Consider the following 16474-nt stretch of genomic DNA (forward strand, 5'->3'; position numbering starts at 1 on the left):
ATAAAAGAAACCTAAGGGGCAACTTTTTCATGCAGAGGGTGGTACATGCTGGCAGGTGGGACTAGATTGGGTTGGGATATCTGATCGGCATGGAAGGGTTGGACTGAAGGGTCTGTTTCCATGCTGTACATCTCTATAACTCTATGACCAGGTTCTGACTGCTCAGAATTTTCCAATCGACCTTGCAACAGTCGTAATCTTCTCCACCCCCTACAAGGCCCAGGGACATAATTGTTGGAGGAAAGAGCATGCTCTAAAGAGTTCCTGCTTTGCCAGTTCATTCAGGGCCTGGTGCTGAACGAGAAATCAAGAGGAGATCTACATCCAAATGGGAAACTGGTCCACGTTGAACTTGGAACAAGGATTGTGGCTGGCATTGTATTTTCCAAACCAAGGAAGTGGCCTAGATCTTTTAAAATATTGCTTCTGAAAAAAGTTCATAGCTGTATTAGCACCATCATGCTAGGAGCTTCACAGATGCAAAATATAATCTGCAGGGCGGATTAAACAAACAATAGGAAGGTACTGGATTTCTATTTGCATAGAACAGTCAAGTGCTGGCGATGTGCCCATAGTGTACCTGCATTAGAACCATTGTGTGCAAAAATGTTTAATATTCCATTTGCCCAAACAAATGATTGTATAAGGATTCGGCTCATCCAAACAGTTTCAGCACAAGGCAGAATCCGTTCATTGAGGAACTGTTAACAGCAAAAGCAATCGAGTTCACTTCCAATATAAAGTGGTAAGACAAATGGAACATTATTGGACAAGTGCATTGAAACACTGACAGTCCTTATGGGAAAATGGTGTAAACAAAACTTAAAGACAAGGCTCATCCAAGCAGTTCAACTGAAGAAACAGCTTATTACTGAGCAAGGTGTAGAAATTAGATGCAGACAAGCAGAAGACAATTGGAACTGTCCAAAGCCATTAGGAGTTCTCGGGCTTATTTGGTTTGTTTTATTCTTTAATTGTTTTGTGTCAAACCTTGATATTATAGCAAGGCAGTTGTAATTAACATCCAGAGTGATGTTAGGTAGGTAGTCATGGCCAAAGGCATGTGACCAAGGCAAGCAAGCTGAACTATTACAATTTGTAAGATTGAAATCAACTCGGAGAATGTGAGATCTGCAGATGCTGGAGGTCAAAGTTGAGAGTGTGTTGCTGGAAAAGCACAGCAGGTCAGGCAGCATCCGGGGAGCAGGAGAATTGATGCTTTGGCACAAATGTCGACTTTCCTGCTCCTCGGATGCTGCCTGACCTGCTGTGCTTTTCTAGCAACACACACTCAACTATTACAAATTTTAAGCAGAGCAGCTTTCATTAATGGGATGATCAGTTGTATATTCAACTGTAAAGGAGGTTGAGGTTAGGCCTCATTGAGAGTATTTTATCACATCCTGAGGGTCATACTTCAGAAAGGATATCAGGGCCTTAAAGAGGGAGCAGTGGAGATTTACTAAAGAAAGATAAGGGAAGGTATGATTGTTTTTACATGCCAAATTATGCCCTCCTCCAATGGAACCCTAGGCCACTCAAGCCCCCATCCTCATTCCAAGATATGTCTCTCCACAGACCTCCATTATGTCTTAAACCAAACTGTTTCCCCCCCACCCCACTGACCTCCTATGGCTCATTATACTCTTTGTACCAGTCCATGCCCCAGCACCACCACCTGGTTTCTCATGCCAAGCAATGCCCACTCACTCACCACCCATAACCACTCCTAGGCTCATTGCATACATCGTTCTAAAATAAATATTTTACTTGCCTTCTGCTCTGCTGGTACATAACAAAATTTAAACACATTCTAAAGTGTACACCCATTATATAGAAATGGCTACTTTTAGCTTTAACACCCCTGGCTCATATGACAATAGGTTGGACCTTCCCATATTTTGAGTAAGTGTCACTTTTGTCAAGTTTCAAGAAGGGTTCTTCTCTCCAAGAGGCCCAAGGGATTTTCTTGCACTATCGTCCCAAAACCACCTCCTTAACTACCCCTTCTGTGGCTTTTATATGACACTTGCATCCAGTGCTAGCCCAATTCTCCTACATTCTGTAGCTGAACGTATAGGGATTCCAGCCATGTAGCCATATTTAATTGGCCTTTGTGTACGCGTTGAAGCACAGTCAGGTGGAACTATCCGGTACCGTTAATGACATATGCCACAGATATGGTAGATGTCATTCTATTTGTCTCGTTCCAAGAGGAAGGAGCCTACAATAAAAGAGAGAGCCAAGACAGGTGGTTGGGTATCTAACATTCACCTCCTCACCCTACATAAGGAGACACTCTGTACCATGTCCATTCTGAGCAGCCAAACAACTAAGCCCAAGTCCCTCGACTGATATCAGGATCTGCTGGAGACTTACTGTTCCATGCCCCCTCACTGAACGGTTTTTCCCTTAAAATGACTGAAGATTGCTCCCCACAGACTTAGACATGACTATTTGCTTGAAGCACATGCAGTGTATTGTCCACATAAGATGCTGGCAATGGCACCGGTGTGTAGTTGATTTGCATTGTCATACTGCAACATGCCCATCCCTTTGATTGATGATGTTGGCAACCATAACAAGTTGGCTGACTTTCTGTCTGCACTAAAAGGCCTGTCAAAACAGAAATACTGTGCCTATTAGCCCTGGCTGAAGGTGGAAAATGCTAAGTGGTAAGGCAAGGCAAGAGAGAGACGCTGTGAGCATCCAGGTTAGGCAGAAGTGAGTGAGCATTAAAAAAAACAAACAGTTCTGAGATCCAGGATGTTAGCTGGGTGCCTGTCTGTGCACACAGATCATCCTGACATAGCATTCCAGTGATTGATGTCAGTGTGCTCCCAAGTGCAGCATTAATGTTCATAGGTGTACCATAAGTGGGTCAGAAATGTGCTATTGAGATGCTGGCATGTATCCAATACCAGTGCCCATGGATGTGGAGTACATGTGCCCTCTGCTAATGGTGCATGCATGGGGATCTTGGTGTCAGACATCCAAGATAAACAAGCTGTGAGCTGCTGTCAGGTACCCATTCTAACTTCCATTCTAGCAATCTTCAGTATCCATTTTCAGTATGCATATTAAGGCATTATTAAGTAATAATGAGGGTGATAGTGAATGATTATCACTAATGAAAATCTTGTCTCAATGTCAGGAACTGAATTGGAAAATGCAACTTGTAATTCCCAATGTAAAGAAAGACCGCGCTCAACTTATTACATGAATCTTCCAAATTTTTCATCATAGCCTATATCGTTAAGTGTGTGTGAAGATTCCATCCTCTTAAGTTTTCAAGTCGCCTGAAATGGATCTAAGCAAAACTCCCAAAAACGCTGGAATTTCTGAGAGGTCTGCAGCTTTATAACTGTTATTTGAATTTTAATTTTTCATAGCACTGTGACATAATGGTTAGCACTGTTGCCTCACAGCACCAGGGCACCGGGTTTAACTCCCCCTGGGCGACTGACTGTGCAGAATTTGTGTCTGTGTGGGTTCTTTTGGGTACTCGTGTTTCCTCCTACAGTCCAAAGGTGGATTGGCTATGTTAAATTACCCATAGTATCCAGGGATGTACAGGCTAGCTGGGGACTAGCCATGGGAAATACAGGGTTCCAGGGCTAGGCTGAGGGTGAGATGCTGTTCCCAGGGTCGATGTGGACTCGATAGGCCAAATGGCCTGCCTTCCACACTGTCGGGATTCTATGAATAGAGATTTTCTTGGCACTTAATATGAAAAGAAATCAAATGCTTTTTTATTGGAAATGTTTTCTTGTCCTAGCAGAATATAGAAGGCAATTCTGTGAGGCTGTGCTGTCAGCACAGAGCCTCACTGGCAAATAGCACAGTCGCAGCATTGTAGCTATAATTTTATGATCTGCAGTCACTACAAATGAGACTGTGCTGATTGCAGCATTTCAGAGAATTGCCTCATTATGTTTGCTGAAAAGCCAAACTGCAGATCAAGCACCCAGTGTGGCATTTCCATGTGACACGAAAGTAAATTGTATCACAATTGTTTTATGAAGACTTGTGGAAAGTTTTGCATAAGTTGCAGCTTGAGTAAGTGTTTGCTGGTGCGTGGTGAGCAGTGCAGGAGCAGTAAGTTTGGGGCTACACTTTGCTGCTGCAGATTTGGAACTTCTGCCTGTTAAATGGTTGGCAGGCAGGACGCTGGAAGAACACAAGCCAGGCAGCAGAGGTGCAGAAGTCAACGTTTCGGGTGTAACCCTTCTTCAGGACTCTGTCATTCATTGGCAGTCTTTGACAGTTTCCTTACAAGATGTATGTATTCCACTTCAACATGTATGTGTATATAATGTACACAATGCTGATTGTTACTGTTGTAAGGCACGCTGTGCTGATTTCCATTTAAAGGGTACCCTAGAATGCCAACCGAGCTAAGCGTCTTTACACCCACCTTACTGAGCACTAGATTAGATTACTTACTGTGTGGAAACAGGCCCTTCAGCCCAACAAGTCCACACCGACCCTCTGAAGAGCAACCCACGCAGACTTACTCCTTATACCACGGGCAATTTAGCATGATCAATTCACCTAACCTGCACATCTTTGGACTGTGGGAGGAAACCCACGCAGACACAGGGAGAATGTGCAAACTCCACACAGACAGTTGCCTGAGGCAGGAATTGAACCCGGGTCTCAGGCGTTGTGAGGCAGCAGTGCTAACCACTGTGCCACCGTGCCGCCCTCTATCTCACCTTCATCAAACATCAAACTGGATGCTGTAGCCTTTCATCTTAGATTCCTGTCTTCATACTTATTCCACCAGCTAAAATAAAAAGGAACTACTATTGAAGATCTGAAATAAAAGCTGTGGTGGCCAGCATCTGCAGAGAAACCGAGTAAATATTTTGAATCCAATGTGATTCTACTTTGGAATTCAACTGAAGAAGGTTCATACTGGATTCAAAAGATCAACAATGATTCTCCCACCACAAAGGTTGAGTTTCTTGAGCAGTTTATTTAAATTTTACCAGCCATTTCTTCTGCCCTATTCAGCCAGTGTTTGTGGCCTCTTTATTTAGTCCCGAGGTTGGCTGATTTTCAGTGATGTCAAGATTACAGTAGTGCTGGAAAAGCACAGCAGATCAGGCAGTATCCGAGGAGCAGGAAAACTGACGTTTCAGGCAAAAGCCCTTCATCAGGAATCCTGAATTTCAATGATGCTGCACAGACTTTAATAAAGCGTTGACAACTATTACTTTTCGTCAGGTGCTGAAGTGGATAAAAAGACTTGTGTATCACAGTTTATCTACTCATTATTTATAAAAGCATTCACTTGACCAAAGAGCTGCTTTGTATTTGTTTTAAGTGACCCGTACCTGAACCAGAGAAACTGAGTCACACCATCAGGAGCAGTAGCAACAATGGAACAAAAAAAGTATGCATGTAAGGAATTGCTTTAAAATAGAAAAATGTCCAAACACATTTCAGATTGGCTGGTAAGAGTGTTAACAAGTAATGGAGTCCCAATCTGCTAGACAATAAAAGAGAAGCATTGAAGGAGAATGCTGGAGCAAGCTGCCAAAAAGGTATAATGATCAAGATGGGAAGCAACAGTGCAGTATTGTTACAGTCACAGAGAATGTTGCTTGCTGTCTCAGTACTGTGCCAACAATGAAAATTTGATTCAACATATTCAAACAAACACTGAACTCCACTATTTACTTCCATTTACTCAGCCCTGGCATTTTAAGTGCTCGTTCAGATGCTTCTTAAAAATTGCAAAAATACCTGTTACCACCATCCTCTCAGGCAGCTCATTCCATACATATATCAAACATCCTCTTAGTGAAAAATTATTTCCTCTGATCTCCTGTAAACTATGTGCTCCTCACCTTAAACTTATGCCCTCTGGTCTTAGATATGTCTGCCAATGGGAAGAGACTCTCACAATCTACTCTATGCTTCATAATTTTGTATACGTCAATCAGATTGCCCTTGAATCTCCTCTGCTATGAGGAAAACAAATCCAGTCTGTCCTCATGACTGATACTTTTTTTATCCCGGGCAACATCCTGGTGAATCTCCTCTGTAATTGCTCTCCAGTGTAATCACCTGCTTCCAATAGCACGGCAACAAAAACTGCACCTAGTATGCCATCTGCGGTCTCATCAATGTTTTATAAAGTAGTAACAAGAATTCCTCGCTCCTATATTCTATGCCCCTGTTAATGAAGGTAAGCATCCCATATGCCTTTTTCATCACCTTATCTACCTGTACTGAGACCTTCAGGGATCAGTGGACTTGTGCACCGATATTCCTTTGTTTCTCTGGATACCTAGTGACCTCCAATTCTTTGTCCATTTCCTTCCCTTATTAGACATCCCAAAGTGCATCACGTCAGAATTATCAGGATTAAATTCCAACATTCCATAGCTCTGTCCATTTTACCAACCGATCAGTATCAGACTGTAGCCTGAGGCATCCTCCTCAGTATCAACAACACACTGAATTTTCATGTCATCCGAAAACTTCCTAATTAAATCTTCTCCATTCACATCCAAGTCAGTGGTGTACATAACAAACAGCAAGGACCCCGGCAACGATCCCAGAGCACTGCTAGCCACAGGCTTCCAATTGCAAAACCAACCCTCCGTCATCACCTTTGCCTCCTGCTTGTCAGCCAGTTTTGGATTCAGTTTGTCAATTTGCTTTAGATCCCATGGGCTCTTTGGATCTTTCATGTGGGACCCCATCAAGGACCTTACTGAAGTCCACTTAAACAACATCAACTGCAGTACCCTCAATATATCTAGTCATTTTTTCAAAAAAATTCAAATTAGTCAGCCAGGATCTCACTCTAACAAATCTGTGCTGCTTATGTGTAATTAATCTCTGCCTTTCCAATTATTAAAATGTATTAATACGTTAATTTGAAGTAGTTAGATTGAATAATTTTTAAACACTGAAAAATAAACAGAAGCAATTACAAAAGATTTGACATAAAACAAGGTAAAATAAAGATGACAATGCAGGGGCTTTGCCACCTCTACAGCATCTGAGAGCTAACAGCAGCATAATTTCCAGCAACAGCATCTGTAGCAAGGTAGAAGCCGAGTCATTTTGCCCTAGAGTTTTGGAGCATGAGTTGGAAGTGCATTCCATTGACAGCAGAAGCACTGGGACCAGTGGCTGCTGCAATGAATATTCCAAGGGCTTCACCAGGGACCTCAATTGGACCTCTGGACACAAGTGAATAAGGATGGGATGACAGTAGTGGAAGGGTGTCACACATAACTTGGAGGGGTATCAAAGGCATGGGGTAACGTTCAGCAGCCCTACCCTATTTTGCCAATGTGGCTCGATTGGACACAAACAATGAGAGACTCCTCTGGTAGGCTGCTGGAAAACACAACAGGATTTGCTGAGCATCTTTTCGAATGTGCACAGAAAATCTGTGCACTTTTAATGCCCAAACCACCACTGAATTCCTGGGAGCTCAGGGATAATAAGCCTAATTGATATACCAATATGAATAGGCAAACTTCTTATACTGCCCCTTCCCTTCTCTGATTTAATCATTTGAGGAGTGTATTGCAGTCGCTAGCAGATTGACACATGTCCTCCCACAATTTAGTGGCCCAGCTACCATTTTTACTGCTGCTATAGGCTGGATTAAGTTTGCCCAAAAATGTGTGTTTTGGGACCAGAACAACAGTAATTTGTGCATCCTAATGTACACCTAATTGCATAGGTGTGGCAAAACATTGTGGTGGTCATAAACAGTGGACAGAGAAGATACAACATGACAATCCAAAATTATAAGTGTGAGTTGATGTTTTGATGTACAGTTGACTGAGAACATCAACAAACTGATGTCTGATGGCATTACAATTGGATCCAATTTACTGCATCTAATTGCTGTCTAGTGACCCTTACTGTGAAGTTAACAGGTGTGGATGTTGTCTCAGGACAGAATCAGGCTTATTTAGGATACCTACTAATTACACTTCTCGAACTCCCTTTCATGGAGCTGAATATAATCATGTATTTAGTATGAGTCCTATCATTGGGAATTTTATCAAGGTTTCTCCCCCACTCTTGCTGTAACCTTGTCAAAAATGTTAACGTGTAAAAGCAGCAGAACAATAACAGCTCTGGAGATTCCTAGCAAAAGTCTTTGTGAAAGAAAGCTATTCTAATGTAGAGTATTTTTTTTTAAATGAATGACTCATGGATCCCTAACCTCATCTGAATAGGGTCAAATATCCCCTGCAGATAACTCAACATCCTGGTCTGGAACCATATCACCAATCCTTTACTATTGCTAAGTCAAAATCCTAATACTCCATAAGTAACAGCACAACGGGTGTACCTACAAAACATGGACTGCAGTGGTTCAAGAAGATGGCTGTCCACCCAACATCTCAAGGGGAGTTGGGGATGGGTAATAAACACCGACCTTGCCAGAGATGCTGACAACCCAAGAGCAAATAAAAAAGCATCCTTCGCCTATGGCATAACAGTCTGTAAAGTTAAACCTTCCTATTTATGGGAAGTAGCCACTGAGATCCATTTGTCATCTTTCTGGGACCACCATAGAGTTGTACAGCATGGAAACATAGTCAAGGCCCATTTGCCAGCATTTGGGTTTGAAGTGAGAGGGGAAAGATTTAAAAGGGACCTAAGGGGCAATTTTTTCACGAAGCGTGATGCAAGTATGGAATGAGCTGCCAGAGGAAGTGGTGGAGTTTGGTACAAGTTCAGTTCAATGGTATGCATCAAAATACATCATCAGCAGTGTCCAATCTAAATATTGAGAATAATTTCTGCATCTTTTATACTAAGTAACCTTTATTTGAAGGGGTCTTTTTTTTTCTCAGCAGGCTAAGAATAGAAATCTTTGCTTAGTGGGAATGTATGTCAGAAGCCCAAATATACTACCGATGATTAGATTAGATTAGACTTACAGTGTGGAAACAGGCCCTTCGGCCCAACAAGTCCACACCGACCCGCCGAAGCGCAACCCACCCATACCCCTACATTTACCCCTTACCTAACACTACGGGCAATTTAGCATGGCCAATTCACCTGACCCGCACATCTTTGGACAGTGGGACGAAACCGGAGCACCCGGAGGAAACCCACGCAGACACGGGGAGAACGTGCAAACTCCACACAGTCAGTCGCCTGAGTCGGGAATTGAACCCGGGTCTCAGGCGCTGTGAGGCAGCAGTGCTAACCACTGTGCCACCGTGCCGCCCATATGCCACCGTGCCGCCCACAGTGCCACCGTGCCGCCCACTAACTCAAAAAGCAAGCGGTGGATGTCAGTGTGATTTCAGGAAGCAGGGTTCTGTGATGGGAATGGCAAGTTGGAAAATGATTGCTTTAGTGCTATGATTCAACAATATTTTATTTATCTTTAACTGGTGTCAGTGTATCATGATAGACCCACCACATTACTCAGTTGCCTTTTGAGCATTTGCCGTGTACTTGCAACCATTGATGTTTAACTTCATTGAACAGTGATACTTAATTGGAATTTCACACTAAATTTATTTGACTCAAGTTTAACTTATTGCTGCAAAAAGATTTTTTTTTCAAGATTTTCCACAGTACACTCATCAGGACAATTTGCAAGAATACCAGTTCGAGGGGAAACCGACTTCTCAGTGAACTTGTACTTGAAAAAGCACTTGCATTAAATTTCTCTGTTATTTTAAAATGGGTATTAACTTGTTTATTTTAAATATTATGACTGGATTAAAATAATGGACAGAGGAATCTCACAAATATGTGTCAAGAAATGTTACAGATACTGCAGAGAGCTTTTACCGCCAAGTTACTCAGGAAAGCTGTCTGGGTAGTTAATGTGACAAAATGCGATCTAACCTTCGGGCCACACTGGAGGCATTGACACACACATGGAATCTTAAAATACTAGCACTGGTTGGAATGTCAGTTTAGTTGCATCATTCCTGATGCTAGCAGTGTTCAATGCATTAGCAATTGCCAGGACAGTGATCTTATCCACCTTCCGAAACTTGTTAAAGACCTCACTAAACAGGTATAGTAGAATTTTCAGGGAGTTACATAGCTTGCTGGCACTCTGTTGCCAACCAGACGTAAAGTGACTGGTACAGACTGTAGGGCCATTCCTAACTATACCTTAACCTAAATCCATGTTTGGATCCTTTGGGACTATGGATATCATTTAACAGAAGGCGACTGACCTGAGTGCAGGAATCCTAGACAGGGGCTGCACAACTGTTATGTAGACCATCGGCCCCTCTGGCGATGTAATTGTGCTGCCTGGACCACTTGGACGGCACTCTTCTGCAATGTTCTGGGTCATTGTTCTTCTTAGCACTAGCCTTCATGGAGGTACAAGGGTGGTGAGACCTTTTCAGGAAATGGAACCCCGTTAGTTACTGGCTGCCACTCAGAAAATAAATTGTATATTCTTACTGTGTTTGCTTTTTGCCAGCTGGTTCCCTATCTGTGTCAGTACACTACCCTCAATCCCATGCTTTTTAATTATACTTGCTAATCTCTTATCGGGGACTTTGTCAAAAGCCTTCTGATAGTCCAAGTAAACAACATCCATTGGTATCCTCTTATCAATTGTATCAGTTGTATCCTCAAAAACTCCCGTAGATCTGTTAAGCATGAGTTCTCTTTTGTAAATCCATGCTGACTCCTTCTGATCCTGTCACTGTTTTCCAAGTGGAAAAAGTGAGGACTGCAGATGCTGGCGAACAGAGCTGAAAATGTGTTGCTGGAAAAGCGCAGCAGGTCAGGCAGCATCCAAGGAGCAGGAGAATCGATGTTTCGGGCATGAGCCCTTCTTCAGGAATGAGGACGGTGTGCCAAGCAGGCTAAGATGAAAGGCAGGGAGGAGGGACGGAGACCACTCCCTCCGTGACTCCCTTGTCAGGTCCACACTCCCCCACCAATCCAACCTCCACTCCCGGCACCTTCTCCTGCAACCGCAAGAAATGCAAAACTTGCGCCCACACCTCCCCCCTTACTTCCCTCCATATCTGCCATAAATTCACCTGCACCTCCACACACATCATTTACTGCATCCACTGCACCCAATGTGGCCTCCTCTATATTGGGAAGACAGGCCACCTACTTGCGGAACGTTTCAGAGAACACCTCTGGGACACCCGGACCAACCAACCCAACCACCCTGTGGCTCAACACTTCAACACCCCCTCCCACTCTACCAAGGACATGCAGGTCCTTGGACTCCTCCATCGCCAGACCATAGCAACACGACAACTGGAGGAAGAGCGCCTCATTTTCCACCTAGGAACCCTCCAACCACAAGGGGTGAACTCAGATTTCTCCAGTTTTCTCATTTCCCCTCCCCCCACCTTGTCTCAGTCCCAACCCTCGAACTCAGCACCATCTTCCTAACCTGCAATCTTCTTCCTGTCCTCTCCGCGCCCCACCCCCACTCCGGCTTATCACCCTCACCTTAAACTCCTTCCACCTATTGCATTTCCAATACCCCTCCCCCAAATCCTGCCTCTCTACCTTTTATCTTGGCCTGCTTGGCGCACTCTCCTTATTCCTGAAGAAGGGCTCATGCCCGAAACATCGATTCTCCTGCTCCTTGGATGCTGCCTGACCTGCTGCACTTTTCCAGTAACACACTTTCAGCATTGTTTTCCAGTGCTCTGCTATTAAATCTTTTATAACGGATTCTAGCATTGTACCTATCACTGATATCGGGCTAAGCACTCTATAATTTTCTGTTTTCTCTCTCCATTCATTTTTAAATAGCGAGGTTATATTGACTAGCTCTCCAAGCCATAGAAGCTGCTCCAGAGTCTATACAATCTTGAAAGATGACCAGTGTATCCATTAATTGTAGGGCCACTTCCTCAAGAACTCTAGATTGTAGATCATCAGGCCTGGACATTTGTCAGCCTTTAATCTCATCAGTTTACTCACCACTGTTTCCCGACTAATAATGATTTCCTTCAGTGCTTCCCTCTCACTAGGCCTGGGTTCCCCAACATTTTTGGGACACCATTTGTTTCCTCCTTTTTGAAGATATAACCAAAATATGTATTTAATTGGTCTGCCTTCTCTTCGCTCCCTACTAAACTTCTTTCTGATTGTATAGGGGCCTACATTTGTCTCCACCAATCCTTTTCACAAGCCAATCTACAATTTTTTTTATGTTCCCCACAAGCTTACTTTCAGTGGCGAGGTATCAAAAGTGAAAATGGTGACACCTAAGCTGCTGGAGTGGAAAGGCTGTTGACTTTCCTCTGAAGGTGCTGAGCGCTCCTTCTGGTGGCTGAGGCTGCTTTAGTATGGATCACAACCTCAGGCCAGACTGACATGGTCTGGTATCTTGGCCTCCACTGCTGGTCCTGGTGGAAGAGGACCGTCCCATCTCTGCATCATCCTGTTCGGCAGGACTTCCAGGTCCCTGCCCACACAACAATGGGCTAATTTTCCCTGTCTGTCATGCCTGGGGCAAATATTGGGAACGGTGCAGAGCTGCTTTGGTAACTGACAGTGATTGAACAGATGCACCACATTCTTTTTAAGATGGCATGGGTGCCGGGGATGCTCCTGAATTCTGGGCTATGTGCTGAATGACACATTCTGGAAATGGCACATGGTAAAATGAGGCCTACATCAGATGTGATGAACACCTTTGGGGCAGGGTAGATAACGAATGAGCTGAGTTTGGTAAAATAGTGTGAAAACTCCCTAGGCCTCAGGGTGAAAAACTCTGCAAAGAAAAAACTCAATGTCATTCAAATGTAGCCAAAAATCTTGAAAATACAGCCCTTAAGCCAAGATTATTATTAAGTTATTTAAAGAAAATAGAATAATGGGAAAGTGCACAGTTGTCGAACTATTAATTAATGAAACAGCCATTGCAACTTCAACCCAACATAACAAGATGATGGATTACTGGGCTAATGGTAGGCTACTTGGTAGTGTGGATGAGCAGAGGGATCTTGGTGTCCATGTACACAGATCTCTGAAAGTTGCCACCCAGGTAAATAGTGCTGTGAGGAAGGCATATGGTGTACTGGGCTTTATTGGCAGAGGAATTGAGTTCCGGAGTCCTGAGGTCATGTTGCAGTTGTATAAGACTCTGGTGCGGCCTCATCTGGAGTATTGTGTGCAGTTTTGGTCGCCATACTATAGGAAGGATGTGGAAGCTTTAGAACGAGTGCAGAGGAGGTTTACCAGGATGTTGCCTGGAATGGTAGGAAAATCTTATGAGGAAAGGCTGAGGCACTTGGGGCTGTTCTCATTGGAGAAGAGAAGGTTTAGGGGAGATCTGATAGAAGTGTATAAGATGATTAGGGGTTTAGATAGGGTAGATACTAAGAACCTTTTACCGCTAATGGAGTCAGGTGTTACTAGGGGACATAGCTTTAAATTAAGGGGTGGTAGGTATAGGACAGATGTTAGGGGTAGATTCTTCACACAGCGGGTTGTGAGTTCATGGAATGCCCTGCCCGTATCAGTGGTGAACTCTCCTTCTTTATGGTCATTTAAGCGGGCATTGGATAGGCATTTGGAAGTTATTGGGCTAGTATAGGTTAGGTAGGATTCGGTCGGCGCAACATCGAGGGCCGAAGGGCCTGTACTGCGCTGTATCCTTCTATGTTCTATGTTCTATGTTCTATAGTGTGCAATAATATCTGCAATGACTGCCCCCTCAACAATTGCAAACAGTGGATATAACATGTAAGTACTTACATTTTTAAATTTTAATGTCAGTATTTAATTACAATACGGAGTGTTAACCTCGTTTATGTAGGTTTAAAATGATATTGTTGTGGAGCTGTCCATTAGCAGACTTCTGTTCAAATGCACATGGCATTAGTACTTTGAACTTTCATATTTTCTGATCTTTTAACCACAGTCCCACCCAACTTTTGTCTATCTATTCCCACCAAGTATTTAAAAGACTGCCCTATTTTCTCACTTTGCATTTTGCAATGACATTAATGCATACATTTCATTATCTTGTAGATCTCTGCAAACATCAGGAGCCGAGTATTCACCTATTCATATGGAAATATGTATGGTGGAAATATTTGTTAGGTAAATTGTTAAGATCCAGTTTTGATAACTGAAACTAAAACACACTTCTTGCAAATGCACTATCTTGCTATGTAGCTATGCACATGATTCAAACCATTGAAAAACAACTCAGGAGAGTGAGTCAGAACAGAAAGTCCTCATTCATAGCGGAGATAATTGCTGCAATAATCTGCTGGGAAAAATAACCAAGTCTCATTTTCCTCCTCATCTACAGTCAGGTCCTCTCAGTGTATCAGGAAACAAACACCCAGCCAGTTATCTTTCCAGGTGGTTCTGGTGCATCCTCTTCACACTGGATGCACTTGACTGGCAATGTGAATCAAGCCTCTTCTCCATTGGCATCTGAAAAATATCATGCATGGTTATGCTGAACCATTATCATGTGCCTACTCTCTAAGTGAACAGTGGTGTGAATGTTCTTATAATTTATTTCATACAAGAGGCAGCTGATGCAGATAATTGATTTATTTCATTTTTACAAATATGAGCAGTGGTTTTGCAATAAATCGTTTTAAAACAGATTTATAGATTCATGCCAAGATTTCCATCTGGACTCTAACCTTACAAAGCAAATCCAATCAATTTTTATTCTGCAGATTCCTTACAATCCAATGTTGCTATCCCATCATTACTAACCTCCTTCCCCCTCCAAACTGTTCCACCTATTAGTCCAACTATTCCACACTGAACAGTCTACCAGTAGTGCTCTAAAACTCATCTGCTGGCTTTGCTCCATGGGTAAGCATTTGGTGAGCTTGTTGTTAGTCAAATTTAAATAATATTTGGAGCAGTAAATCGGGCTTTTTGCTGGTAAAACCAAAATTGCTCTTCCCACTGCTGCACATCCTTTAATGTTGTTGATAAGCTGAAAGGATGACCATTGTTACAAGCTTTCTTCACAAGCACCTTCTCGAGACAATGGTGCTTCTCTGAGCATACGAGCATTGGTTGCTTCCTGTCATTGTAGTGAACAGAAGTACTGACCCATTTTATTTTCTGTTTTCTTTATCTGATATAGGGACGGATTTGCAGAAAAGTAGGGAAAACAAAGAAAGCTTTCACTCGTAAAGAAGCTGAAGCAACATTCAAAAGTTTGGTGAAGACACATGAGAAATATGGCTGGGTTACTCCACCTGTATCTGATGGTTGAGCCATAGCGCTCCCTCCATTTTCAACCACAAAAACACTTTCACCTACTCCGTGCTGTATATGATCCATTCCTTCTATTTCAGCTTCAGTAAGACATGGCGATACTAAGGAGACATTTATGTTATTTATGGAGAGAGATGTTTACAGATAAATGCCTAAAGGGATTTTTATTTTGGGGGGGGGGGCGGGGGGAGATCTGTTTGATCGCTGAGTTCGGGTTCAACTGAATTTGGTTGTGCTTCATTGTGTTTGCATCATTTCCCTATCCTACTACAGTTTAGTATGCTTCTCTCCATCTTAATGAACAAATGGCATCAAATGTTCCATTCATTGCCATTCCACTAATTTAAATTTAAATGAAGCAGTTAATATTTAATACCCAGGTGGCAAGCATAAGTTGACATTTTGCTGTGCTGTTTTCACAGGTCAGTGGTCAATGCAACTTGAAAATTGTAATTTCTGTGGAGCTGTGCTCTATCGTGGCTAAAATTAAAATTCTACATGTCATGTAGCTGGTTATTGATCATGGAAAATGAACTGTTCTAACTTCAACTCCAGTGAAGCAAAAATAGGAGGGTTAATGTGTTTCAGCAGCATTATTGATTGGCATTACTGTACATTATTTATGAAAACAGTCTTTGGCAGTGAGAACCACCTCTGTAATTCAAATCAACATCTCACAGGGTTAATGTGCCTATGTGGTAAATAATGTCAGGGTTAATAATAGAATTGTAAATCAAATGTGTGTGGGACTAAGGAAAGCAACATGCTCATGATAGATTGTAGAGGAATAGTTTTAAGACAATGCAGTGATACACTTCAAAATCCTGCAATAAATACGTCTTAAATGACTCAGATGTTTTAATTCCTACTGTATCTGCATGTTTAAGGAATCAGTGGTTGCTAGTTTGCTGAAAGAATGTTGCTGTCATTTGTTCTGTGTCAAGAGCTATTACATTTTGTCAAGTGGTAATGACATTTGTGTTTTTTTTTTGTTTAATTTATTTGTGATTTGCCAAATGCCTATCCTTCTGAGCATGTGACAGACATTCTGACCGAAAGGAAAAACCTCAAGGAAACAAGTTGGTGAAAAGTGTCTGAATGAGATCAATTGCACTTACGTTGTATAGTTCTTCAATGACCAAGTAATTGGGGAGGCATGTAAAAGGCACAGAAAGTCACAAGAATGGAAGAAAATATCATATCCGACAGAAAATAAATGCTCTTTTTAACCTGCTCTTCATTGTAGTTAATTATTAGACCT

At 42.5% G+C, this 16474-nt stretch overlaps 1 protein-coding gene across 1 annotated transcript in view; it reads left to right on the forward strand.

Annotated features, from left to right (window-relative positions):
- The window catches only part of ube2ql1 (ubiquitin-conjugating enzyme E2Q family-like 1), a 39663-nt gene extending 24263 nt beyond the window's left edge, over positions 1 to 15400 (forward strand). Inside the window, exon 2 of the mRNA XM_060825334.1 lies at positions 15080 to 15400. Within this exon, the coding sequence (XP_060681317.1) occupies positions 15080 to 15211 (132 nt within the window). The 3' untranslated portion in view covers positions 15212 to 15400. The remainder of the gene's footprint in view (positions 1 to 15079) is intronic.
- Positions 15401 to 16474: the final 1074 nt, after the last annotated feature.

This window comes from Hemiscyllium ocellatum, chromosome 5, assembly GCF_020745735.1.
Source record: "Hemiscyllium ocellatum isolate sHemOce1 chromosome 5, sHemOce1.pat.X.cur, whole genome shotgun sequence".
Lineage (NCBI taxonomy): Eukaryota > Metazoa > Chordata > Chondrichthyes > Orectolobiformes > Hemiscylliidae > Hemiscyllium > Hemiscyllium ocellatum.